This window comes from Microtus oregoni, unplaced genomic scaffold, assembly GCF_018167655.1.
Source record: "Microtus oregoni isolate MIOR12 unplaced genomic scaffold, Mior012 000023F_ref0000262, whole genome shotgun sequence".
NCBI lineage: Eukaryota > Metazoa > Chordata > Mammalia > Rodentia > Cricetidae > Microtus > Microtus oregoni.
Window position 1 is genome coordinate 27191578 of NW_024543082.1, and position 26710 is coordinate 27218287.

Below are 26710 nucleotides of genomic sequence, written 5' to 3' on the forward strand. Positions count from 1 at the left end.
AGAAGATACTGCAGTCATGATCTTGGCTGCTAAAAATTACTGGGTGCCTTGCATCTCTTCTGAGACAGATACTGACTACAAAGGGGAAAATGGAACATCTTTCTGCCATGGAGGAAAGTGGCAGATGGCACTTTCACCAGGTGTTCAAGGCTGATGTCATGGAAATAAGACACAATGACTTTATGCATCCCCTGATCCGACACAGAGAGATGGACACACTACCACTGTGGTTCTGACCAAAAACCACAAGACTTCACGTCATAATAGAGAAAATCGGAATTTAGGAAAGCTCACAAACAGAATGATAAGCACTCATCCCGTGAGGTCATAAGAGAAGCAGAGAGTAACGGCTGTCACCATGAGGAAGAACAAGAGCAGCAGGATCCTCCAGGGGCCATCAGAAGAAAGACTTGTGACATCACAATAACGTTTCCAGTTTAACTGCACTGTGCTGATGTTGGTTTGTCAGTTTTGGTACCTGTGCATTGGGTATATTATTAGATGGTAACACTGGGAGAATCTGGGGAAGGAGACATGTGAATTACCTACATTGTTTCTGCAAAAATTGTGCCTACTGGAAATTACTTCAAATTAAAAAGTCAAAACATGTAAATGGAGAAGACTGCTGTATTTATCATCTGCCTGTCCTAGGTATACTTGCTCTTGCTAGCTTTGTGATGCACTGTGTGCCGAGACCATGCTTCAGAGAGAGGGAGTGTAGGAGGCAGAGGGCACCTGGCAGGCAGAGAGCTATGAAAAGAGACGACAAATAACAAGATGCAGTACTTCCAGCTTCCTTTCAAGCTATGACAAAGGCCAAGCAGGCACCTGTCTCCCCATGACAGGATCCCTTCTAGCTGACCTGCCTGACAAGTGTTGTGAGTCTAGTAGCTCACTTTTCTGTCTGATCTGACCAATCAGAAATGAAGGAAGGGGGCCTCATCCCACACACAGTCAAAGGAGAGGAGGAAGAAAAACTCAGTCTGCTTAACAAAGGCAGCATATGCAAGGCAGAGCTTCTTTATTGTATGAGCCATGAGCCAAAGGACAGGCTCACAGCATAGGTGTCCAAGAATCCCCATGAAGCGTTTGCAGTGACCAGGACTAACACAGCTACACCACTGTAGCTAGCAACTGAGCACTTGCAGCCTGCTGGCAACTGGACACTTCCTCAGGATGCAGGGTTAGAAAAGGCCCAGCTTCAAGGACTCTGACTTGCATAGGTCCAACACTCCCACTTCTAGAAGCTCAAACACTTCCTTTTTTATCTAAATGAGAGAAAAAAAACAATAGAAACATTAGCATCACACAAAAGTAGTCCTGGTGAGCAAAGTCCACACCTAGGATCCCAGGTGTTCATACAGATGCTATGGCCAGAATGAGAGAGGGTAAAGTCCACACCTGGGGTCCCAGGTGTTCATACAGCTGCTATGGCCAGAATGAGAGAGTGAAGTCCACAACTAAGGTGCCAGGTGTTCATACAGCTCTTATGGCCAGGATCAGAGTGAACCAAGTCCACACCTAGGATTCCAGGTGTTCGTATAGTTGTTATGGTCAGGATTAGCTAGGGAAGGTTCTGCCCATGTTTGATCCAAGTCACACAAGTAAAGGAAGAGGACTATGTAAAACATCAGTTTCATTAAAAGTTTCATCATAAGCCTTTATGTTTGCATCCATCCAAAAGAAAATGCCACAGAAACGTCCAGAGACTCCAAAGTGCTTTAGGTAAGCCAGATTTTCACGCAAGGATCCAATAAAGGATTGACTGCCTTGTGATAATTGTTAACGGCATGAATGTAATAATAAAACTACCTATGATGACAAGTTCCTGCCCCTGTACGGTGGATTCCTCAGATTTAACACCACATCACAAACCATCAAATCTGGCCTCGTGGCTGAAACTAGTTAAAAAGGTTCTTCATGGAGGCAGAGTGCACCCCACTATGTATATGTGTGTACATCTCAATGGATTTTAACTTGAACTGGTGGCTAATACAACTTGCCAGTCAATTATAATGAACTCGGTTCAGTTTGGGGAAGTAGTTTTATGTGGCAAATTAACCCCAAGCTTCAGTTACTGGCATGATTTAGTCCTGGTAGGTGATTGACAGCCTTATTTATTATTATATGACCCTCTCTCCACAATATCAGATTAGATTGAAAAATTGTTCCATGATAACATGGTGGGTGGCAAAATGAAATTTCTACATTATGAGGGCAATGAACTATTTTTCATAAATATACAGTGAGCTGTGTGTGCGGTGCCCAGAAAGGCATCCAGTCGTTCTGTTTGAATCCACTGAGACGCAGAAACCCTCCACACAAAATGAAAACATCTTTGTAAATTATATAAGTAGGTTTGGTGGGGATGTGAAGAAGCCAACCATGAGGCAGCCCCTCCTCCCCGTCTTTGGCAGAGATGAGTGTGCTTGTGATGAGAGGCACAGGAAAAGGGCAAGTCCTCCAGATCGGCTAGCTTCTTTGAAGTACAGATGTCCTAGTGAGGCAGGGGCCATGGTCATTTAGTGGGCGACCAAGCAGACTGTATATTACACATGGAAAGGATACAGTTATGTGTAAGCGGATGGGATGGCTCTATAATAGTTACCTCAGCGTTAAAGATAGAAATTATTTCCAAAGCTAGAATGTGCTGGCTCCTCAAGCCAAAGACTTTATTATTGGGTTTGAACTCAAGTTCAAATTGGGAAAAAAAAAGATTAAAGACAACAGCTGATTACACATTACCTCGGGAATGTCCATCATTCTCCTTAGCTTCTGATCTCTCCAGTTCCAGTCAAAAACCAGAAACTTTAAGGGGTTCAAATTAAGGCCATCTGAAAGACACAGCGAGAGTCGTGGTAGTAAAGACCTCACAACGTAAGCCTAGTAAAATGGTTTTCATCCTCCTGGTTGCCTCACTCGGGCCTCTCCCCCAGCAATGAACCTCTGCACACTGACGCTTGCTTGATGGGAAACACATGCCGCACTCTGACACAGGCAGCTTTATCACTGCTTCTGAGGACAGAGGAGCGACACCGGAGAAGCCTGTCAACACTCAGGTGTTCAGCCCTGTCTGTGAAGGCCAGAGGCTGGGGTCGCCTTTCTGACAGGGATTTGAGAAGCTGTTTCCTGTAAACAGGAGACATTGGCCTTCAGAAGGGATGAGAGCACTGGAGCCTGCCTGATTCTGAGGAGGTGCCGGGAAGGATGCTGACGGGGCTACCCGATGAGGCTGGCGAATCAATCATGTATAGATTGCACCCACTCCGTTGCCCGGTTTACCTAGAATTATTGCACATGAGGACTGGAGGAGACCCAGAATTGTTTGGTCCTCAGGTCCTAAAAGGTGGGCGCAAACCCAGCTCTTGCAGTTGTTCCAAGGTCTTGCCCGCTATGCTTGCAAACAGTACCCGAGGCTCCCCCGCATGCAGCTACTCCCCGCAGCCTATCCCTGCTCAGTCTTCCCTCTGCCCCAGACACTTTCCATGCCTCTTACACTATCTTGTATTTGCAACACTCTCACTGGAAGTATCATAGGAAACAGGGAAAAAAGAGACTCAGTGTTGCAGAACGCAAGCAGAGAAGCCCCCTCTTGAACTCAGGACCTTTGGAAAAGCAGGCAATGCTCTTAACCACTGAGCCATCTCGCCAGCCCCAAAGCCCCCTCTTGAATGGAACCACCTTTACCCAGAGCTTTCAAACATGCACTGACAAAAGAGCGAGCTTTCTGTGATGTCCCAGTTAAAAAAAACTTACAGAAGCTTAACGCTACTTCCAATGATGATCACTGTTTAATACATAACTTTTAAAATAAAATCCAAGTATTCTATACTAGAAGTATTGCAGACGAACAATGTAATACATATATATTTCAAATGAGAAGTAAATCAATTTCCTAAGAAGGAAAATCCTCTAAAGGTACAAATATATGTATTATAAATGAGGTATATATATTATATTTATAACATAAAGTTTCTCTCTCCCTATATATACATATAAAACAAATACATTGTAACCATATGGAATGTTATATAATCTGTTTTATAAAGACATATACTTGTTGTATAAAAACTGGAAGGCAGTATACTCATAATTAACTAGAAATTATCTCTGCTGGGCGGTGGTGGCACACGCCTTTAATCCCAACACTTGGGAGGCAGAGGCAGGCGGATCTCTGTGAGTTCAAAGGCCAGCCTCGTCTATTACAAGAACTAGTTCCAGGACAGGCTCCAAAGCTACAGAGAAACCCTGTCTCAAAAACTTAAAAACAAACAAACAAACAAACAAACATTTACTTAGCACATGCATGTGTGTATCTGCGTAGGCCTGCATGCCAAAGTCAGAGAAAGGAGGTCAGGGGATAACTTTGAGGCATTGGGCCTCCCTTCCACCACGTGTCCAGGAATCAAACTCAAGACCTCAGGCTTGGTGGTAAGCACTGTTAACCGCTTAGCCGTCTCCCCTGCTCCCCTGTGCCTTCTGCTTTCCTCACAGGCCCAGAGTCAGAACATTTCCTTAGTTGCGAAATCTCTGGAGCTGGTTCCACAGATCGCAGTGCTATGGGATGGTGCTCACGTCTGGAAACTCTCCTCAGACAGTGAACGGATCTGTACTGTGTTAAGATAGAGTGACCTATGTGACACCGCTCTAGTTCTGGCAGAACCTCAGCTCCCAGGGTGCTGGGCTATTTTCATAAACACCTTCCATGTAATCTAACACCACGGCTAACATTTTAACTATTCATCCAATTAGATTCAGAAGTAAAAGTTTTCATTAATATCACATAAAACATCAACAGCCCAACATTATTTTTCCATATGAAACAGGCCGTCATATAGAGTTTCCCCAACTCTCTAGAAATCTAATAAACAGTTTGGACAGCTTCTTTCTGTCTGTCTCCCCCCCTGCCTTGCTGTTTCTATTTTAAACCTAAAAGAGCCCTGTTTGTAGGTGGTGGGGGATCGGGTAACAAAGAAAAAGTCATGGGTCCCAGAAGGGGCCAGCTGAACCTTGAGAAGAGAGCTGTGGGGGTGGCAAGAACCAACTTAAAAATCTCTCCCTGGCCTCTCCCAATGCCCACACAATTGCCTCAAATCTGTGTCTCTTAGAAGGACTTGGTACCTAACACCTGCTTTCTATGTCCACAAGATGAACACCCCAGTATCAAGGAACTCCTGGGGGAGGGGGAAGGCTCTGGAACTAAGGAGGCCTGGTCTGAGACCACGGGGGGGGGGGGGGGAAGGGGAGTCACCCATCTCTTCTGAGGCTATGCTTTCTCTCACAAAAGTCCTAGCCAGTAAGAATGCTATGGGTACCAGTTAGAAAGCACATACAAGGATGTCCAGCACAACACCAATACAAGAAGGAATTCAAAAAATGTTTGTCTCCTGTCTCTATTAGGGACTTCGGTGTCTTAATTCTTTGCCGTCTGCACAGAACCCTGAAGTCAGTGGGTTTAATTAGCTGTGGGTATTGTTACCTGGTGAGGATCCTTCCTGAGTCACAATATTGCTGAAGGTGTTGCTCTGACATATACAAAATAATTCAGGAATAGATCCAGAAGACAAAGTCACATTACTATATTAAGCGATTTGAAAATGAAGAATGAAATCAATAAATCTGAACCAGCCTCCCAGCTCAGGTCTGTGATGGGGGTTAACAAAGACCCCAAAATCAAGGCCGGCCTAGGCAGCTTAGTGAGACTTCCTCTCCAAGTACAGAGTAAAAAGAGTACTGGTGATACAGTTCAGTGGTAGAGCATTTGCCTAGCATGCGTATGGCGCTAGATCCAATTTCCAGCACCGTAAAAACACACCACCCCGCAAACCTAAAGGTCTAGTCAAGAACAGGTAATAGGGGTACCAGAAGGTTTTTGGGCTTTTGGCTCGAGGAAGTTTGCAAACTATTAAAACCCACCAAGAATCCTGGAAAACTTACTCTGCAAAGCACGAAAAGGGAAAAGTACTTGGGAGGAATATTCAGGACTATCTACCTCTGTATCAACTATAGAAATGGTATTTCCATTCCAGTACATTACATTTATCCCATCTAACTAGAGTGGAAGTCTCTGAGTGCCAAGCCTCAGCCTCCTGAGAAGGGAGTGTTCAGTATAGCATCCTCTACCAATTCCAAGTATTGCTAATGGGTGGAGCCTTTGTGGATCCATTCGGATGCTCAGAGCCACTGGAATTTGAATGTGTTTAGTGGGGCAAATGAATTTCAGTGGGCCACAGTCCTTGTCATATCCACAGCACTGTTCAAACCGGCTGGCTTCTGAAATCAAAGGCCAAGTTGACTTCCCACTGGGTGATTTACACAGAGGACTGTTTTTCTTTTTGTAAAAAAGCACCTCAAATGTGCTTCCTTAGACTCACATGGGGGCAAGGTAAATGTGTAGCTATTAACAGAATTCTCACTTCATACCTTGTTTAACAAGCTGTTTGATTCTCCCAGGAGTCCCCACACCCAGGTGTATCACACGCTTCTCCAGCAAGTTTACTTGCTCCTGGACCTTTCCAAGATGGAAGAGAAGAAGGAGAAGGCAGAATCATTAACAAGGTGTAACCCCAGGCCACGTTAGAGCATTGTATCTCTATATAAATAAAATAAAAAAGCAAATAGGACCACTCTTGTCCTGAACCATTTATTTATATATAAAACTGGCCAATGCCCAAAGAACTGGGACTCAGACCTGAGCTTCTATTCAAGAGCAGAAGCAAGGCAGTGACTGCAGGGGGCCAAGGTGACCGTGGAGAGGCACGGAGTGCAGAGAAAGTCGGCACAGTTGTTAGATTTGTCATATCGGGAGATTTGTCACATCGGGAGCAGATCAAAAGGAAGCGATTTCTAGGGAGATTAGAGAGGCTGAATGGAAATGCTGAGGCCTTGCAATGCTGTTAGGGACCACTTGCATCTCTTAGCAGAACTACAGGCGCCTGCTTACCTTTATGTGTTTTGCAAATAATTTCATAACTTTGGCATCTCCTTTGAATGCTGTCAATGACCTAATGAAAAGGAATAGATGAATTAATTAACTAATGTATTGAATAGATTATGACAATTTACTCATTTAAGAACTCACTATTTAGAAATTATAGTTTATCATTCAAGACTGTTCTAAATGTGTACAGTTATGTTTATATGTACACACAGGATGATCATCAGGCAAGTCCATCTCTGCAGTGAAACTGGAGTAGGCTTTCAGGCACAGTGGTGCGTGAAATCACTCAAGAGGCTGAGGCAGGAGGACTGGTGAGTTTGAGACCAGTCTAGGTAACAGAACAAGATACTATCTCAAAAAAGAAAAACAAACAAACCCAGAAATGGGGAAAGCCTTTTGCTCAGGTACATATCTGGGTGTCCTTCTGAGTTAAACACAAGGCCAGACACTATGGTTTCTTTGATGATTCAAACACATGTATCTGCAATTCTGATTACAAGGGGGCATCTCAGAGCAGTGGTGTCAGCCTGTGATCGGGAAAGCCCAGGCATCTGAAAGTCTGTTGGGGTGTCCAGACGGAACCACAGGATGAGTGCACCAGGGAGGAGGTCAGAACAGCCCCCAATTTCTATTTTGTAGACTGAACTTCTCTGTGAAATTTCATACATGAAAATATTCCAGCCTAAAGGAGAGAAGGAAGGGAGGGGAGAAGGCAGGAAGGAAAAGAGACACCGGACTGTGGATCTTGATCCATGAGAGCAAGTGGGACTCATGCGTGAGTGAAATGAGTCTTTAGGTGGCAGCTGTGAGGACTGAGGGGAACCGGAGACCACGCGTCCAAGATGAGAGATTACAAAGCCAGTGTTAAGTCGACTTTTGGAGTAGTCAAGCATCTAGGTTTTTATATGTGCAATGTAATGAATCAATCTCTCTCTCCCTCTGTCCCTCCCTCCCTCCCTCCCTTTCATACTAAACAGAGTTTTGCCATATACCTGACACTGTCCTTGAACTTGTCATGCGGGCTGTCCTCAAATTTGCAGTCCTCCCATTGCTGCATTCTCAAATGCTGGGATTGCTCGCATGCAGCAGTCTGCTCAGTTTCATTTAAATTTTCTAGGGCCCAAATGCTACTGGGTAGACTCATCCTTGAGTCACTGTCACCTGGTACACACTGAGGTGGTACACTCATTGTTTTAGGTATTCAACAATTTGGATCTATTTAGTGACGATAACACCTGGTAAGTAGGTGAGGTCGTCCTTTCAGTTCTAGGTACTCAACAGTTTGGATATGTTTCCATGAACTGAGATGATCAGTTCTGAGTCAAGGCTGCCTTGCTTGGTACCTCAGAGGAAAGGCTTTAGAAGGACCGTTCTGACAGTAGGCCCTCACATTCTACAGCTGCTCTATGAAGAGCCAGGTTACACCATCTGCACATTATTTTATTTGAACTCACAGAATGCCATGTGTCTGTGACTGACATTTCCAAACACATCCTATCCACAGAAGTTGGGTCCACCTCTATAACGTAACAAGGCTTTATGGAAGAGATCATGAACACCAGTTCCAGCTGGCTTCATCTGATTTTCTGATGTTTATTGTTTTATTTTTAACCATATGTTTCTCATTTGGTGTATTTCTGCATATCACCTAAAATTCTGTTTTGAGTTAAAGTGGGTATAATGAACAAGAAAGTTTTTAGTTAAGATTTGGAGTTATACTTAAGATGGGGTATTACTATCCTTTATGTCATTATGGTTTGAGAAATACTATTGACCAGGAGGAAGATAAACAGTGAAACATGTGACCTAATCTCTATTACAAGTGAGTTCTTAATTACACATAGACATTCTCCCTTGCAGGGTTAACAAGGGAAACAACAGGACTATGGCTGTCAAGAGAACAGATGTCCTTACAATAGGATTATTAAACATTGGTCCTTGAGCCTGCTCAGATCACACTTTGTAATTCATTAAACTTGAAATGGATCATAATATATCTGGGGACAGTTGGTAAATGCAGTGTTACAACACAGTGCTTTTATGTCCCTTAGAAAGGAATTTATGTACAGTAAAAGCTCGAATCAACATGACAACTTGTTTTAGAGAGGTCACATGTAGGCCAGCTTCTTTGCCATTAGCATGTCATCTTGCACTGGGTTCTGTAGTCCTGTCTAAAACTCAGAAAGGCTGGTGTGAATGCTCTGATTTCAGGGCCAACAAGTACAGATGGATACCCAGGTAAACAGGAGTACTGAAGATCAATTATGTTAGGAGCAGACGTAGTTGAAAGGAGCATTTCGCTTTGCTGGAGGGTGTGGGGCATGATTTAATGTGTGTGCAGAGGTGGAGAAAGCAGAATTTGAAGGGACAGTAAAGTTTAACAACTACTTTTCTAAAATCATGATTAGATTAGTTCATCTAGAAAAACAGGTGTTAAATCGCCATGGGGTCCATACACTTGCACCTTAGGGTACTTGACAGAGCTCCTGTTTCAAGACACAGACTTCCTTTGTTTTGTCTCCTGTCAAAGGCTGGTTCCCAGACAGGGCTTTTCCCTGTAAATGCCACCCTATTCTGTCTGTTCTTTGTTCTCTGAATGTTACACAGATCCAGTGGAAGATTCTTTCTGTTTATTCTGCAAAAAAGCAGCGAATGGAAATGCCTATGAAAGCTCTTAATAAAGTGTCAACTTATCTTTAATATAAATTTTTGGTCTGTTTGGAATTTATCTTCACAGAAGGAGTGAGACATGAACTTAATCATTACAGATGGCTACTCAGTTGTTGGACACAACTGTTGAACAATCTAGCTTCCTCTGCTGTCTTTGTCACCTTTTCTGGGCCCTACATTTTCACACGCATTTGGGTCTGCTTCTTCCCTTTCAGTTCTGGCCCACTTCTGCCTGTCCTGCACGTGACAGTCCCAGAGGCTCTGGACTATGACACACATATTGCACTCTGAAAGTGATAGCGCACCTTTTCGCAGTGGCCTTGAAAAACCTTTTTTTTTTTTTTTGCCATTTTTAGCTGTATAATTTTGTAAAAGTTTAAAATTAGTTTATCTAGTTAAAAAATTTGCTTGGAGTTTTACTTGGAAACCAGTGAAAATTGTAGCTGCTCCTAAGTAGAACAGGCATATTTACAACACCGCGTCTCCTTTCTCAAGAGTATGGTGCTCACTTTTCCATCCCCTGATGTTTTCTTTTCTTTACATAGGTTAGAAAGTTTGTTGCCTGGTATTCTGCCTTTCCTTGCTTCTAGTTTGAGTCAGATCACCCCTTCCATTTGCTGGCTGTTTTTGCTAGTGTGGTCTTGGTGCTTTTACCCTTGCCCTGAACAATGTGTTTTTCTACACAGTGGTGTAAATGCACCTTTAAAATGACTCACGGCACTCCCCTGCCCCGATTTCCTTTCCCAGCACTCTACGTCAGGGCTCACTGCTGCACACGGGAGATCTACCTCGGATCTCAGGTCAAGAAAGCCATGTGTCTCCCCTTTCACTTTGTTTGAGTCTCTGCTCCAATGTCGTCATTCGGGTCCCTCTCATTTCCATGCCTTGTTTTCCCTCTATAATGCATCACTCTTTAGGATACTGTCACGCACATCTACTGGCTTACTGTCAGCTTTTCCAACAGAGCGTACATCCCGTAGGGCAGGGACCCAGTGTTACTCATGGCACACAGAATGTACAGGCTGGCATCTATGAGGAAACACCCGGAGGCCCCAGCTGCCGACCCTGACCTGATGAGCTCCAGGGCTCGGATGGCAGAGCTGCAGATGATCAGCATCAGGACTGACTTCTTCTCGTTGTGCGTTTTTCGAAGCTTTACCCACTTAGGACAGACTGAAAGACAGATCACGAAAACGATTCCAAAGACAGCAAAACAGTGCTGCTAACACTGGATATTCTCCAATTATTTATTTCTAAGTGCTTAAGAAAATAAAACAAGCACTGACTGTTATTACATTTTCTGCTATTTCAGACAGCAGATTAAACTTTATGTTTAAAGCCTGAAGACACTGTTGACCAATAGGGTAACTCTGATTCAGTCTTGTTAGATCTTAGTTTAGCTTAGCCTTTTGTTTGTTTAGACAGGATCTCACTACATAATACTAGCTGGTCTGGAACTCATAGACATCCACCTGCCTGGGGCTAGAGACTTGGTTCACCACACCCAGCCCAAGTGAAATTTTAAAGAGACATCCAGCATAACCTAGAATGAACTGACAATAAATAATACTTCAAACTCATTATTTATTATTATGCTTATTAAATAGGCTTAGAATTTCAATATTTTAAAGTTTTCATGCCAGGATATTATCCCTACTATAATCCAGATTTATATTTGTAAAGTTATATTCTGAGAAATGTTTAATAAGCACAAATTTGGTATCATTGTACCACTAAAAGGCTGAAAGAAGAATGTCAAATCGCTCTATGTAAGTCACATTATTGCTGGAAACAAGTAAATGATATTTTGTTATGAATAATCTAGTTTTTTTCTGGTTATACACAATACAAACTAAAATATCAAATCAGATTGGCTGTAATAGCGAGGTCTGAATTCTGAACATGTAAACAGATGTTCTTCTAGCTATTAAAAATCACATGGCTCAGTTTCTTGATCTTTCAGGTAAGAAGGTAAAGTTCAAGAAGACTGGAGGCTCTGGACTAGGGCATCACTTTCCAGAGCCCTAGACTAACATCTAATACATTATAAACCCAAATGAGGCCTGCACCCAAACTCCCGAAGCCAGAGCAAAATGGAAATACATTTAGACATTAAAACAGCACATCAATTAACAAGCATCACAATGTGGCCTACAATCTCAGCATGTGAGAAGCTGAGGCAGGGGAATAATGAGTTTATTACTGAGCCCATATAATATAACTGAGAAAAACAGATGGAACCATAAATACCTCTCCACTTAAGCTAGAAACTCATAATTTTAAATGTGGTGATCTATCTATCTATCTATCTATCTATCTATAATACCACATTAAATAAAGTTGCAATGTATAGGTTTAATTTAGAGAGACTAACCTTACTTATTTTGGGTTTTGAGTTTCCCCTGATAGCCCAGGCTAGCACTGAATAAGCGTTGCTCTTCCTGCTTTAGTCTCCTGAGCATGCTGGGATTATGGCTGCACTGACAAACCCGACTTCAAAACTGTTTTTTTTTTTTTTTTTGTGGAATAATGACCTGGGAAATAATTTTTAAAACATCAGATTTTACTTACTTTCTTTTAGATATGAAGAGAGACTGTGAGTCAAATCATTGGCCTTAAGGAAACAGGAGTCTAGAAATACGAGAAACATGCTTTGCTGAGAACTTTGCAAGCACACAATCAAAACAGATTAATATGAATGATGAATTCTTTTTTTTTTTTTTTGGTTTTTTGAGACAGGGTTTCTCTGTGGTTTTGGAGCCTGTCCTGGAACTAGCTCTTGTAGACCAGGCGGGTCTCAAACTCACAGAGATCCGCCTGCCTCTGCCTCCCGAGTGCTGGGATTAAAGGTTGTGCCACCACTGCCTGGCTGAATGATGAATTCTTGAATGAGTTATAAAACGTGAGTGACTTGGAGGGTCATTATTTAGTGTTATTTAAAATAACAGCAGTAGCAATAATAGACTTTATTTTTTGAATTTAAAATATTTTATTTCTAGTTTTACATTTTTACTTAAAATGTATTTATAGCCCTTGTCCCTCTCCCACTCCCTTCTTCCCCCAGCTTCCCCATGTTTCCTCCCTCCAGGCCCTTCCATGCTCTCCTCTCTTAAATTGATACCATCTTTTTCTATTTTTAGTGCTAAACACACATATATAAATGTAACCTGTTGAGTATATTTTTGTTGTTTGCATATTTATGGAGATGACCACTCTGTGCTGGATAACCTGGGCTCGTCCCTGGGCTAGGAAGTTTTAACGCTCTAGAGTAGTGAAGTAAAGGTTCTGCACATTGTTTACAGACAGAGGAAGCATCTTTACACTTGCAGTCTATGAATGAGGCAAAGGCAAGATGAAGTGGCTGGGAAATTTGTGAGAAACCTCAAATCTGTTAGTTACTGATGCAGTGAGGGAGCACTCAGCAGAATGGCGAAGATGAGAAGATGCACGATAGGAAGAGCTATGGAGAATGTGGGCTGGTGTAACATTTACCAAATGAAGGTAGAATGGTCAATGGATAAACTTGTTTGGAAAGTAGTAATATTAAGATAATATACTCTGTGCTTCTCTGATTTATTTTCTGGGTAAATAAAGGAAATTTTTGTGCATTATAAAGGGATACACAAAAAGACTAATTTTGGCAAAATTTATGACCTTGAGATGTGGGAAGCCCTACAGGTGTCCACATCTGGGAAAAGGGGCGAGTGCTTTGTGACAGATGAAAGGGCTGGAACACTATGGAGCATCTCAGAGAAGTGACTTAGATGTACACAAAGCCACATCTGGCATATCTGAGAATAGTGTGATGCGAAGAAACAGAATGAGAGGCTCTGCAAATGTAATTTAGATAAAAATAAAGGTATATATCCAAATGGCATATAAAGTGCATGCACAAAAAGATGTAGCAACTGTCTAGAGTAAATATTTATGAGGAAAGGAAATAAAGCATAGATTTGGAAAGAATGGGAATAATGTATCAAAATGCAAAAATTCAGCCTAGCTATAAAATACAACCTGACATATCAGAATAAACAGGACCACTGTTGATAGTGACAGTCACAGCTTATGTAACATTATGGTTATCAACTCAATTCCTTCTATAGGAAAAGTTTCTGTGTAAACATAAGGGTGTTAGGGGGTGAATTATTACTGAATTAAGTTTGATTTAATTTAATAATACATATAATACATAACACTTTCTAAGTTGTTGTCTCAGTAGAGGCAGGGAGTCTCTGATGGTCTTTCCAGATGAGGTGAACAGTGACAACAGAATGGTCTCTACTTGGCTAAGTCCCTGAGGGTGACTTGTGTTTCCTTTGAGGAGACTCCTCGGTGAGTTGGTTGCAGCCAGACTAAAGGCACTTAGGGTCGCTGATCTAAACCAAACCAGCTCTCAAGAGACAGCAGAGGCTAATTAGTTCCCAGTGTTCTTTGGTCTGGAAATCCCTGGAAGTTCCCACGTGTAAGATGTTAGCTGTGTACAGCACAATTAGTGGTAATTAAGAGGACATGTTCCTGCCCTTCAGACACAAACAACCTCAGATTAAAATCCAGTCAGACACTTGACCGACTGATTAGAAACAATACTCTATTATTTACATTCCTTCTTTAACCTGTTCCTAATAACAAATGGCATCTTTTATCTCTCCAGGTAGCACAGTTACTACCCCTGGAGGCTGTTCTTGGTCATGGTGTGGTGACTAGGGTCTTTTCTAGGAAAGCTTCTAATGATGCCTTAACTGACTATGTCTTAAAATGGTCATCTATTAGCTGGTACTAAAGCCTACTCTTTCTGGCGGTTTCCAACATATTTTCTCCCTCCTAAAGAAAAAAAAAATCCATAAGTCTATGATCTTACACAGTCATGTTATGGGGCTTTAATAAAAACAATAATATAACACAAACTTATTATGTAACTTGGATGAATCCCAAGGGTTCCTTATAAACATTAGCTCTCAACAATTCTGCAGAGAATCAAGGTTTATGATATTCTCTGAGGTCATAGACTATCAGGATGTTCTTCACAAATCCTTCAGGGCACAAGTTACATGCTAAGGAAAACTAGCAGAAGAAACTGAGTCACACCAAAAACTAGACACCAGCCTCAGCTTGAGTGAGGATTTGTGACAGCAGGAGCAGTCAGGACACAGTCTCACACTTGAGCCAGATTCCAGAGACTGTTTGCATCCAAGTGCAAGCCTCCAGTTCCCTCCAGGGCAATTGTCTTGGAAAAGAACACACAGGGGCACTCCTGCTGCTAATCCCAAGGAGCATTTCAAAAAATAGTGCACAAGAATGATAACTATGCAGGGAACAGGCTGTTCCTCAGCTTCTCAAGCTTCTAGCACGCATAGAGCTGTAAGGGAAAGTCAGCTACTGTTGACTTCTTCCCCAAGTAGCAGGAGTAGCCTAGAAATAGCTTATCTGGGGCAGTGGTGCCAAAGCGCCTTATGGTTTGCTTTCAGGATAACATCTGGTTTCTCCTAGCCTTGCCCAGGAGTCTTACAGATGCACCACAATCTAAAAGCTCAGAGTAGGGACTGTAGTTTTGCATATCTTTGAAATTTTAAATAAGGCATGGGGCCTTAGACCATAGTGGCTTCTGTGAAATGCAGAATTCTATTACCAGGTTTGGTGAGTTGGCTTGAAAGAGTCTTGGGTACAACCGGAATCCTACTCCAAAACTGAAGTCATGACCACCACACAACAATACTGATGTGGGAGTGTCATATATCAATCTGTTGATTTCATTGGTTAAGCAATAAAGAAACTGCTTGGCCCTCATAGGTTAAAACATAGGTGGGAGGAGTAAACAGAATGGAAGGCTGGGAGAAAGAAGCTGAGTCAGAGAGTCGCCATGATTCTCCCACTCCAGGCAGACACAGGTTAAGATCATTCCTGGGAAGCCAGCTCGTGGGCTACACAGATTATAAGAAATGGGCTAGTCCAGGTGCGAGAGTTAGCCGAGAAGAGGCTAGATAGAAATGGGCCAAGCAGTGTTTAAAAGAATACAGTTTCCGTGTAATTATTTCGGGTAAAGCTAGCCATGCGGGCGGCTGGGTGCCGGGAATGTAGCCCCGCCGCTCCTATTACTACAGAGAACTAAAATGCTTATTACAAAATCTTGTTAATTTTTTGGAGATAGGGTGTTTATTCTATAGCTCAAGCTGGACTCAGACTTGCTGTGATCCATCTGCCTCAGGTTCCTGAGTTCTGGGATTCAGAGCCCAGCTTAACAAGCTTCCTAAGGCTTGTTCTTATTTATAAAGAAAGGTCAACAAAGTTTCACACCAAGACTTTTAAATGTCTGAAGTGTCCTTACGTGAGTTTAATATCTATCTTCATTAGAGACATTTATTCCTTGAAGAGTCTGCTAAAATTGTATACTGAACAATTAATCTTTCCAGTAAAAGATAAAGTACATTCACAAACCTTAGTATTCAATTCAGCAAAAACCATTTATTTTTTAAGAATCCCAAATAAATAACTAACAGTTAAAAAGTATTACATGGAGGGAAGAGGTTTAAGAGCAAGGAAAATGTATAAATTCCCACCAGTGGAGATTCCTATAAAACAGTAGAGAAGAAATGACCCTGTCTGTTCCCCGTCCTTAGGACAACTGACACGGGCCACACCTGGTAGGTTGAGCTCTTCTAGTTCAACTACAGAACGACTGCCGCTGTAATGGTCCTTGATAAGCTTCTGAAGGTCCCCAGGGGTCCCTGGTTTGGGCTCTGATTTTGCAAGAATATCAGAAATTTTCCTCTAAAAAAAGAGAAGAAAAAAATCAGAGCATTAGATTTTAGAATGGCATGTGGCATAGGTTCGTGTCTCTGGCACCTATCTTTTGGCGGTAGCTGAGTGGGAAACCTTATTGCATACTTCTTAGACATAGTGAATGTTTGAAACACGAAGAAAGGATCGAAAGGCCTCCTTGTAATGTCTGGTCTGTAGCTTTTGGAAGTGAAAACTTTGCATTCAGTTCAGCAGTAGGGTATTTTTCTGTTAAAAGTCTAGAAGTCTTCTTGCTATGCAAACTTCTCTTTTACTCCTAAATTCCCTGCACTCCTGAAAGAGCAGAATTTTGAGCACTTCTTGTACAATCTGGCTTTTAGGTGATGAGCCTCAGATGGATTTCTACAGACGAAGCTGAGCACAGGCGCTCACTGAAAAGGACTTGATGCTGATTGTCCTGATTTAGAAGGCAATCCCAAGGCCCCATGAAACACAATAGAACAGATGGCACAGAAGATACTTTCTCTCTTTTGATGTAGACTCTTTTGTAAAATGTTTATTTACACAACATACGTATTTATACTCCTTTTATTAAATGCTGTAATATATGGAAGTGCGATTGTCTATTTTTGTCATAAACTTCCCTTATTTCTTTGTAATGCTTCTCCAAAGACCCAGACTCCCCCACTCCCAGTGTCAGAACTACTCAAGGTCCCATCAAAGGTATCAACCTAATGTTGTCACCGTGGACATGACCTCTGCCAAGCTAAACTAGCAAGAGTTCTGACCTTGAACCTCTGGAACCTAACACTCCGTTCCTCAAGGCTGTGTGACTCAATTATCAAAGTGCACTTAAGGCATTTCTTTAAGGGCGTGCCAGACCTCAGCCAATTTGGCATGTTCTGCCTTTCTATTTGGGCATTTGCAAGGAAAGAAAACACACTTCTGCATACTTCTTTCTGAATGCTTGCTGTTAAACAGCAGACGGGGTTGGACCCTTTTTTCTCTCCTCAGCTGACTTCAGCAGCAGACTCTGACTGGCTGCAGAGAACTGCACCGCTGCTCTCAGTGTGGGAGATGCTCTCATGCTAGGGCCGCTCTGTAAAATGTCTGCATGGGAGCAACGGCCCTTCTCTGCACAGAGACACAGTATTTAGCAACGGCCCTTCTCTGCACAGAGACACAGTATTTAGCAACGGCCCTTCTCTGCACAGAGACACAGTATTTAGCAACGGCCCTCTCTGCACAGAGACACAGTATTTAGCAACGGCCCTTCTCTGCACAGAGACACAGTATTTAGCAACGGCCCTTCTCTGCACAGAGACACAGTATTTAGCAACGGCCCTCTCTGCACAGAGACACAGTATTTAGCAACGGCCCTTCTCTGCACAGAGACACAGTATTTAGCAACGGCCCTTCTCTGCACAGAGACACAGTATTTAGCAACGGCCCTTCTCTGCACAGAGACACAGTATTTAGCGATAGCCCTTCTCTGCACAGAGACACAGTATTTAAGAGGAGGGGGAGCAGCTGCCTCAATTATGGCTCAATTAGAGTTAGAAATACCTGGCAGTGCCTTCCTCTACCTGTTTTCATTTTGTTTTTACTTTAGTGTAAAGGCTTGACGCTGGAGTGAATAGGAAAAGGGGAATGGATTTTCTTGGATAAAAGTGGGGCAGTGGGTATAGGAGAAGCTCTGGGTCCTTCTAGATTAGAACCTGTGTATAATGCCACAGTGAAAACCCAGCAAGCAAGAAAGCCGTTGGTCTCTCACAGGAGTGAAATGGGAGTCAGAAAAGTTTAATTTTAGTTCCCCAAAGAAAATTTCTTCCTGAAGACCATAAGAAAGTTAACAGATCTCACTGACTCTTACAATTTCTGGATCTCTTAGTTGGGGGCTTCAACTAAGTATAACTTAGTTGAAATAACTTCACATAAGTATGATATATAAAAATGTCATGAAAGTCACATGTGTCCAGACCACTGTGACAAACTGTTGCTGGTACCTTTTTCCACTTCTTGGTCTTCCGGGCTTCCTCTTTTGTTTCCTTTGGTTTCCTCAAGAAACATTCTGTAGGCTGTAATAAAATATAAATGAGAAAACTTTCATCTTTGCAGGATGAAGTGTCACTGATTGCTATGAGTCCCGAAGCTTTTTCCGTCGTGCATAAACTCCTCTGAGTACCTTGGTCACATTCCATAGTGATGCTGGAAGACCCACTGGAGCTGTGATGCAGAGCTGAGCTGACAGAATTTGAGAAAGCACAGATGACGTAAGACTGGAAAAATCTTTGAACAGCGATCAAAATGTGTGAGTGAGTGAGTGTATATACGTGCTTGATGTGTGCAGATTATTAGAGATGGAAGCCAGGGGCTGGTTTGTAAGACGCTGGCAGAAATAGACGTGCTTAAAATGAGGATGTGGCAAGGCGGCCAATGACCAGAGCAACCGAAGTTTTCCAGGAGTTGCCTGTGCAGAAGGCTGCACTTCCAAGTGCCGTTCTTTATAGCACCCACTTCTTCCCCCTTTTCAAAAAGCAGAGAAAATCCAAGGTAGGATGTATTTACTTACGTTTTTACAAACCAGCTGTGCCAACCAGCTGGACCCATGTAGTCATTTAGAAATGACCACAGAATAAATGTTCTTTTAACGGACTGAAAACAAGCTCCACACTGTAGCACCAAGGGCGATTGATTTGCCAGTGGCCTTGAACCACAAGGACCCCATACAGTTTCATACTGTTTTTAAGCTGAGTTTCGTTCTTTAAGGTAGTAAAGCAGGAAATTTGGACTGAAACCTTGATTTATAAAATGAAATGTGCAGGTTCCACAGATATTAATCATAAGCTACTAATAAAATGTTTCCTGTGCTGAATCCAAGTAGAGGGTGTCTGTTTAACCAGTCAGTCATCGGCAGCCGAGGATGTCTGTTTACCAGTCAGTCATCGGCAGCTGCCTTTTCTCTACGACACTGTTCAAAATGATCGGAGATGAACATTTTTAAGAAAGTGAGCAGATTAAAGCCAGGCGTGGTGGCGTACACCTTTAATCCCAGAAGGAGAAGCAGAGGCAGGTGGATCTCTGTGAGTTTGAAACCAGTCTGGTCTACACAGTGAGTTTCAGGACAGCCAGAGCTACATAGTGAGACCCTGTCTCAAACAACAACAACAAAATCTGCAGATTAAAAATGCCTATGGCCTCAATCAAAGAGGGACACAATGGTCCGTAAGTTCTTTAAGATACTGGGCCAGCACCAGCACTGTTTAGACATTGTTCCAGGCAGTAGGATAGATTAAAATAACATGGGAATCTTTCATCCTTAGCTTCTTTACAGTTTCAACAAAAAGCCTGTGAAGACCAATTGCCCTGCAGTTTAAGAAAATAAAGATATTGTCTTTCTTACTTAGAAAGTTAAGCTGTCTTGTGGATTTAGATTCATGTCCATTTTATACTGGTACATGCCAATAAGAAACTGGGCCAAGGCCACTAATATGTCACAGGAGAAGCCAGATGGCCATGAACATCTAATTACAGAACAAGGAAGCATTGAGCTCTCCTTTCCAAGGCCAATGCCTGGATGTAATTAGCAGAGCCCCTAAAGCGCACATTGGACCGAGGCCTATAATCTCAACACTCAGGAGGCTGAGGCAGGAAGACAGCCACGGGGTCAGTGAATGAAAAAATGAAATGAAAAGAGGAGGACATGACTACTCCTAAAGTACGGGGATTTTAACGGTAGGGATGGAGAAAGAAGGCAAAGGGAAAAGTGCAGCCTGGGGCACCTCCCAGCATTCCTCACTCCGCTCCCTCCCCTAAACCTCTCCTTTCCAGGGGCTGGGCTTCACTTCCCTTTCCCCAGCCTGATCCCTATATATCTATATCCATCTATTTATCTCTATCTGTCTGACTGTCTGTCTGTCTGTCTATCTATCTACACAACCCAGCTATCTTGGCTACACTGGTCTCTTGGTCTCTTGGCCCATGCTGGCTTTCTTGCTCTCTCTTCAAATAAATGAGCTTATTCAAATCACCACAGATGGAAAATAGCTAAAGCCTCTGGCATGACACCCTGTGTACTGTCTTGTGAGGCCTATTCTTGACTGTGGCCTTGTGGATAGAGGCCATGATAGGACCCACACACAAGTCAACTTCCCCATAAAAGACTGGTGCATCGATTATACATGACCTATACCCATCGTCTGTGAAGGATTCAAATAGCCTCTTGTATGGATACCGTCATGGGCCTTTTACAAGCATTTCCATATAAGTGAGCAACAGTTGAAGCCACATCAAAGATATCACCCAATATAATGTTATGTATGGGCACCCACGGAGAAGTGACAGCGACAGGAGTGCTGATTCCACAGACGCATCTCTCCAGACCATGCAATACATTTTTCTAGAACAATATATAAAAACAAAAATCTGGGAAACCATGCCTCCTGGTTTACAGTTAGGAGAACATGGCCTTTTGATGGGCAAAGAAAGCAAAAGCCTCCCCTATTCTCACAACAGCTGATGTCAGAGTCAAGAAATGCTGTAGTGTGGCTATAGACGGACTTCAGTCAGTAGCTGTGATGCTCACAGACTATACAGTGTGGTTACAGACTGACTTCCAGGCCAATAGCTGTGATGCTCACTGACTATACAGCGTGGTTATAGACTGACTTCCAGGCCAATAGCTGTGATGCTCACAGACTATACAGTGTGGTTACAGACTGACTTCCAGGCCAATAGCTGTGATGCTCACTGACTATACAGCGTGGTTATAGACTGACTTCTAGGCCAATAGCTGTGATGCTCACAGTGACTATACAGTGTGGCTAGAGACTGACTTCTGAGCCAATAGCTGTGATGCTCACAGTAACTATTACCTGTTTGGTCTGTTTGGTTTCCTTTGGTGGTTCAGGAACTGAAGCTGTGTCCTGCTGCATCAGCTCTGTGTCTCCTTCCTCACCACCTGATGGTTCTGAAAGGAGACACAAAGTTCAACAGTTAAAGTGTACCCCTCCCACACTCTACTGAGAGATTTAGAGGCTTAATCTCTCCATCCTTTCTCTAGAAGGTGATTTAACAAAACTTACTTAAATTGGAGACTGATTTGAGCATTCAGATACCACAAAAGATCACCTAACAGTAGGGAATGTTTAATTATGTTACAGTTTGGGTCTGAAATGCCTCCTATGGTTTGATTAAGAAATGGTCCAACCAGGGGTGTGGTGTGCGTGCATTTAATCACAGCATTTAGAAGGTGGGGGAAGAAGGATATTTATGAGTTCAAGGCCGGCCTGGTCTACACTACACAGAGAACTCAAGATAGCCAGGACTACATAGAGAGACCTTATTCCCAAAAAGCACTGAAACCAAACCAAACCAAACCAAACCAAGCCCAAGACAAAAGGATGCAATAGTGCAACATCTAGAAATTGGGGCTTAAACTTTGAAATTAGGCTCTGGGGCTGTGTGCACTTGATCAGTACAACTAGCCCCTACTTCCTAGAGGCTAAGTCTAGAAGGCTGTGTGCACTTGATCAATACAAGTAGCCCCTACTTCCTAGAGGCTAAGTCTAGAAGGCTGTGTGCACTTGATCAGTACAACTAGCCCCTACTTCCTAGAGGTTAAGCCTAGAAGGAATGAAAAGTTTTATACAATCACTATTTCATCCAAGCTAAACACTACAGAAAAATGGTGTCCCTATCTGTGGCGGTCTGAATAGGAATGGCACCATGGAGTCATATTTAATGCTTGGCTTATCGGGAGCGGCACTCCACTTGTTGGAGGAAGTGTGTCACTGTGGAGACCAGCTTCGAGATCTTATATGCTCAAGCTAGGCCTACTGTGACTCTCCTTATGCTCCCTATGGATTAAGATGTAAAACTATCAGGTCCTTCTTCAGCACCATGTCTGTCTGCATGACACCATGTTTTCTACCATGACAGTAATGGACTAAACCTCTGAACCTGTAAGCCAGCCCCAATTAAATGCTTTCTTTTATAAGAGTTGACATGGTCATAGTGTCTCTTCATAGCAATAGAAACCATTACTAAGACACCACCCCTATCACCAAAGGCCTAGACTCTAACCTAGGTGGGCTATAAGGATGCCTTCGATTCTTCTCCTCCTATCCCAAGGGTGTTTTCAGAGACTATCCAGGAGGGAGATGGGAGATGGGTTTGTTCCTCACCATTTCTGCAGCACCAACAGGGAACACCTTGGGAGCCTTAAATTCTAAATTCCCCTATTGTAAGAAAGTTGTCTTTCCCATCCCACTGGGTTGATACTGAAGGAGTCTAGTGGTGAGTCAGGGCCTTCCTATTTATTTATGCATCTTAAAGTTGGGATACAGAGTAGAGCTGAACCTTCCATACTCCTGAGCAATAGTGAGGTCTAAAGCAGCATCTAAAGAGCATATACAGATAAACAATAAGATAAAGATAAAATGAAGGGAGGTCATCAAACACATTCATAGGAATGTGTCTTCCCATAGGAAGATAGGAAAACGAAAGCAAGTGTAAATTACAGAAAGTAGATGGGAAAAGACCCCAGCAGACTTAAACCCCAACACTTCATTCTATTACAAAGAAAGGATGTGGTGGCTGGAGAGAAGGCTCAGCTAGTATAAACACTTGTTCTTTCAGCTCCGGCAGCCATGTTCAGTGATGCCATCTGTTACTCTGGCTCCAGGGGATCTGATGCCATCTTCTAGCCTCCACGAGCACTGTCACACATGTGTACACACACATAAATAAATAAAGAAAATAAATCTTTAAAAAGGGTGTAAACATACCAACTCAAAGACAAAGACTAATAATAGAATGGATTAGAAAATGTGACCTAACAATATATTAGTTGTAAGAAACAAAGCTAATATAATGATATAGGAAAGCTCAAAGGGACAGAAGACAGAACAGCAAACACTGGTGAAAAGGAAAGCTACAGTGGGTGCACAGGTATCAAAGTGGACAGCTGTCCTGGTTAGGTTTCTGACCAAAACCAACTCTGGGAGGAAAGTCCCCCCAGCCCCAGCTTACAACTCACAATCTACCACTGAGGGAATTCAGGGCAGGAATTCAAGGCTGAAACCGGAATCAAAAACTGAACAAGAGGCCATGAAGGAACAGTGCTTATTGGCCCACTCCCATAGTCTGCTCAGCCTGCTTTCTTATACCTTCCAGGGGTGGCACTGCCCACAGCGGGCTGGGCCCTCCCCGCTCCCACATCAACCATTAATCTGATTGGCACCACAGGCTTGCCAAGAGGCTATCTGAAGACAGTTTTGAAACTGAAGTTCCCTCTTCCAAGATGACTCCAGTTTTTGTCAAATTGACAAAAAGGAAAAAAGAAAAGAAAGAAAAAACAAAAGAAAAATAACTAATGAGAAAGCATAGCAGCACAACAACAAAATTTACCAGAGAATTCGAGGTGAGAGAGAAGAAATAAGGTGAAACACTCTTCCCTCTCTATCTCTGTCTCTCTTGGTTTTTTGAGACAGAGTTTCTCTGTGTAGCACTGGAAGTCCTTGGATTCTTTCTGCATGCCCAGGAACTCGCTCTGTAGACCAGGCTGGCCTCGAACTCACAGAGATCTGCCTGCCTCTGCCTCCCCACTGCTCAGATTAAAGGCGTGCACCACCGCTGACCGGCAAGAGAGAGTAAATCTTTTAAGAAGATACAGTAATCTAAAATATGTGTGTACCAAATCATGGAGCTACAAAGCAGGTGGAAGCAAAGCCTGACACGTAGGAAAGCAGAGACAGAAAAACCCACAATTTTTGAAAATTGAGAGAATGGTTAAATTAGCTAAGATACAGAATTGAGGAGCACAAGCAAGCAACAGCATCTGATCAAAATTTGTAAGGTGGTTGCTAGCTGCCATGTGGGTACTGGAAACCAAACTTGGATCTTCTCAAGAGCAATGAGTATTATTAACCTCTGAGCCATATCTCAAACTCCAAAATATCAACTGATTAAAGGACTGAAGTAGATATGAGTATGTATAACAATGCTCAGTGAACCTTGTCCTTAATAATTACAGACTTAACAGCGTATTATGAGTCAACAGGGCAAGGATGTTAAAACCTCAGATTTGCTCAACAAAGGCAATATGGCAAGAAAAGGAAATAAACACATACATTGGAAAAAGACACAAACTACGCCCATTTGCAGATCATATGATTGGTTATCTTACAAAAAATCCAGGGAAATTCAGGAACTAAAGCCCATTGTTCATATAAAAATTCTTATATTGGATCGTATCACTAGAATCTCACTTTCCTTGTCTCCTATGCTATCTTCATCTGAGACCCTTCAGTGAAGCCTTAGTTGACTCCACAGCCTTTTTCCATTTTCTGTCTCTGCACATCTTACAGAATGCTTTCTAGATGGTAACTTGTAGATTAGTACACAATCTTATTCGCCTCATGGCATGTGATGGTATCAAATATATACTAGGTTTCTTCTCTACCTGAACCACACGCTTTCTGAGAATATGCATGAGTGTCCAAAGTATTCAGCTTAAGCTTAGTTTGGAATTAGAAACATCCCCTATTTATATTTTTAAAGAATTATTTAATGAATGTGAAGGTTTTTTTTTGTATGCACGTATACATGTGCCCCATGTGCATGTCTGGTGTCCAAGGAGGTCAGAAAAAGGGTAGATATCCTGAAACTGGAGTTATGATAGTAGGAGCTGCCATGTGGCGCTGGGAACTGAACCATGTCATCTGCAAGAGCAGTAAATTACAGCTGAGCCATCTCTCAGCCCCCAGTCCTTATGAAAATAGTTTTTACTTAAGGCCGGGTTTTCTGTGTAACAACCCTGGCTGTCCTGGAACCCACTTTGTAGACCAGGCTGTCCTTGAACTCACAGCGATGCGCCTGCCTCTGCCTCCCAGTAAGATTAAGATGAAAAGAGTGTCCTACATAGAAATAGGGGAGGAAGAGTTTTGAACTCTATAGTCCTCTATTTCCTTGAATTTGCTATCTGCAAAATATAGTTTATATTTGGCTAATATAGTTGAAAATAGGTAATTATTTAGAAGACTCTCTGCCTATGAGAAATATTTAAACTATCTTGTTAATCAAATACTCCAAATTTCAGTTACTTCTTGTTCCAAAAATTATTTCATCTTTTGAAACCCTTAATATAAAATGAGATCATCTCGTCACTATGTCTTGAACACATTAGCTGTTTCCTTACTGATATTTTTTTGGTTCCAAAAGAGGAAACTGCTCCTCTGAAGTAAGGAAGGTAGTTCTGTGATTTCCATTAAGAGAACTGTGCAAGAAAAGCATAGCAGTCCAAGCTAGCCAGTCTTCAGGGCTGCTGGGAAGTGAGGTGACGCCAGGCCTGTCCCACTCAGTCCCAGTGGGTCATTCAGCCTGTGAAGGAGAGGCACGGAAACAGGGCTGCATTTCTCCAACTCCCCGAGGACTATTTAAAAAACCACATAGCCAGAAGGGATTGGTTGAAGTTTTCCAAAAGAGGAGGCAAGGACAACATCCTTTCCCGAACCATAGCAACAGTATCAATTACAAATAGAAGGTTGCTCAGTTTTCTCTCAGTGTTCGCCTTTATCTCTATAAATATCTAAATTCCAACTTCCCAGCACTGAGGCCTTGAGAGGGATGCTACAATGGAATTATACAGTCAACTGGTCTTTAAAACTTAGTGAAAGAATGTTATTTAAATCACAACCCATTCTTACTGTGATCCCTGCTCTTCTTTGTCAACTTGACTACATCTGAAATTAACTAAATGCCAAGCAGTTGGGTACACCTGTAAGGGATTTCTTAATTAAATCATTTGTGGAAGACACACTTTTAATTCGGATCTTTTTGAGGTGGGAAGAACCTTTAATTTGGGCCACACCTTCTGGTGGCAGACTATATAAGGGACATGGAAGATGGAAGCTTTTGTTCTTTGCCTACTTGCTCTCGCTGGCAAGTTCATTCCTTCACTGGCATTAGAGTGTACTTCTTCGGTATTCTGGCATACGCTGAAGGCCAGCTGAGATATCCAGGCTGATGGGTGGAACTGGATTCTTGGACTTTCTGTTGGTAGGCAGCGATTGTTGAACTAGTTGGACCACAGCCTGTAAGTCACTCTAATAAACTCCATATACTTATCATAACTTACTTTCTGTAGTTAGTGTCTTGCACAGGAATCTGGAAACTTTAGGTAAACGACCATCCAGAGAGTAGGTGATTGGCTGCAGAGCAGTTGGGCTGGATGGGTTTCTTATCACCGTGATAAAAACACTATGATCAAAAGCAACTTGGGAGGCAAGGGATTATTTCAGTTTCTAGCTGTAGTTCATCAAGAAGGGAAGTCAGGGCAGGAGCTCATGGCAGGAACCTATGGCC

At 42.5% G+C, this 26710-nt stretch overlaps 1 protein-coding gene across 3 annotated transcripts in view; it reads right to left on the reverse strand.

Moving 5' to 3' along the window:
- Positions 1-1004: 1004 nt before the first annotated feature.
- Cmss1 (cms1 ribosomal small subunit homolog) overlaps positions 1005-26710 on the reverse strand; it is a 292416-nt gene continuing 266710 nt past the window's right edge. For 2 of the 3 annotated variants that reach the window (XM_041673013.1, XM_041673015.1), the window contains exons 2-10: positions 21220-21314; positions 18352-18423; positions 16246-16375; positions 12182-12241; positions 10681-10783; positions 6944-7004; positions 6424-6511; positions 2746-2834; positions 1005-1268 (exon numbers count right to left, since the gene is read on the reverse strand). In XM_041673013.1, coding sequence (XP_041528947.1) covers positions 1185-1268; positions 2746-2834; positions 6424-6511; positions 6944-7004; positions 10681-10783; positions 12182-12241; positions 16246-16375; positions 18352-18423; positions 21220-21314 — 782 coding nt within the window. In that variant the 3' untranslated portion in view covers positions 1005-1184. The remainder of the gene's footprint in view (positions 1269-2745; positions 2835-6423; positions 6512-6943; positions 7005-10680; positions 10784-12181; positions 12242-16245; positions 16376-18351; positions 18424-21219; positions 21315-26710) is intronic. The other variant, XM_041673014.1, reaches the window with a different exon arrangement.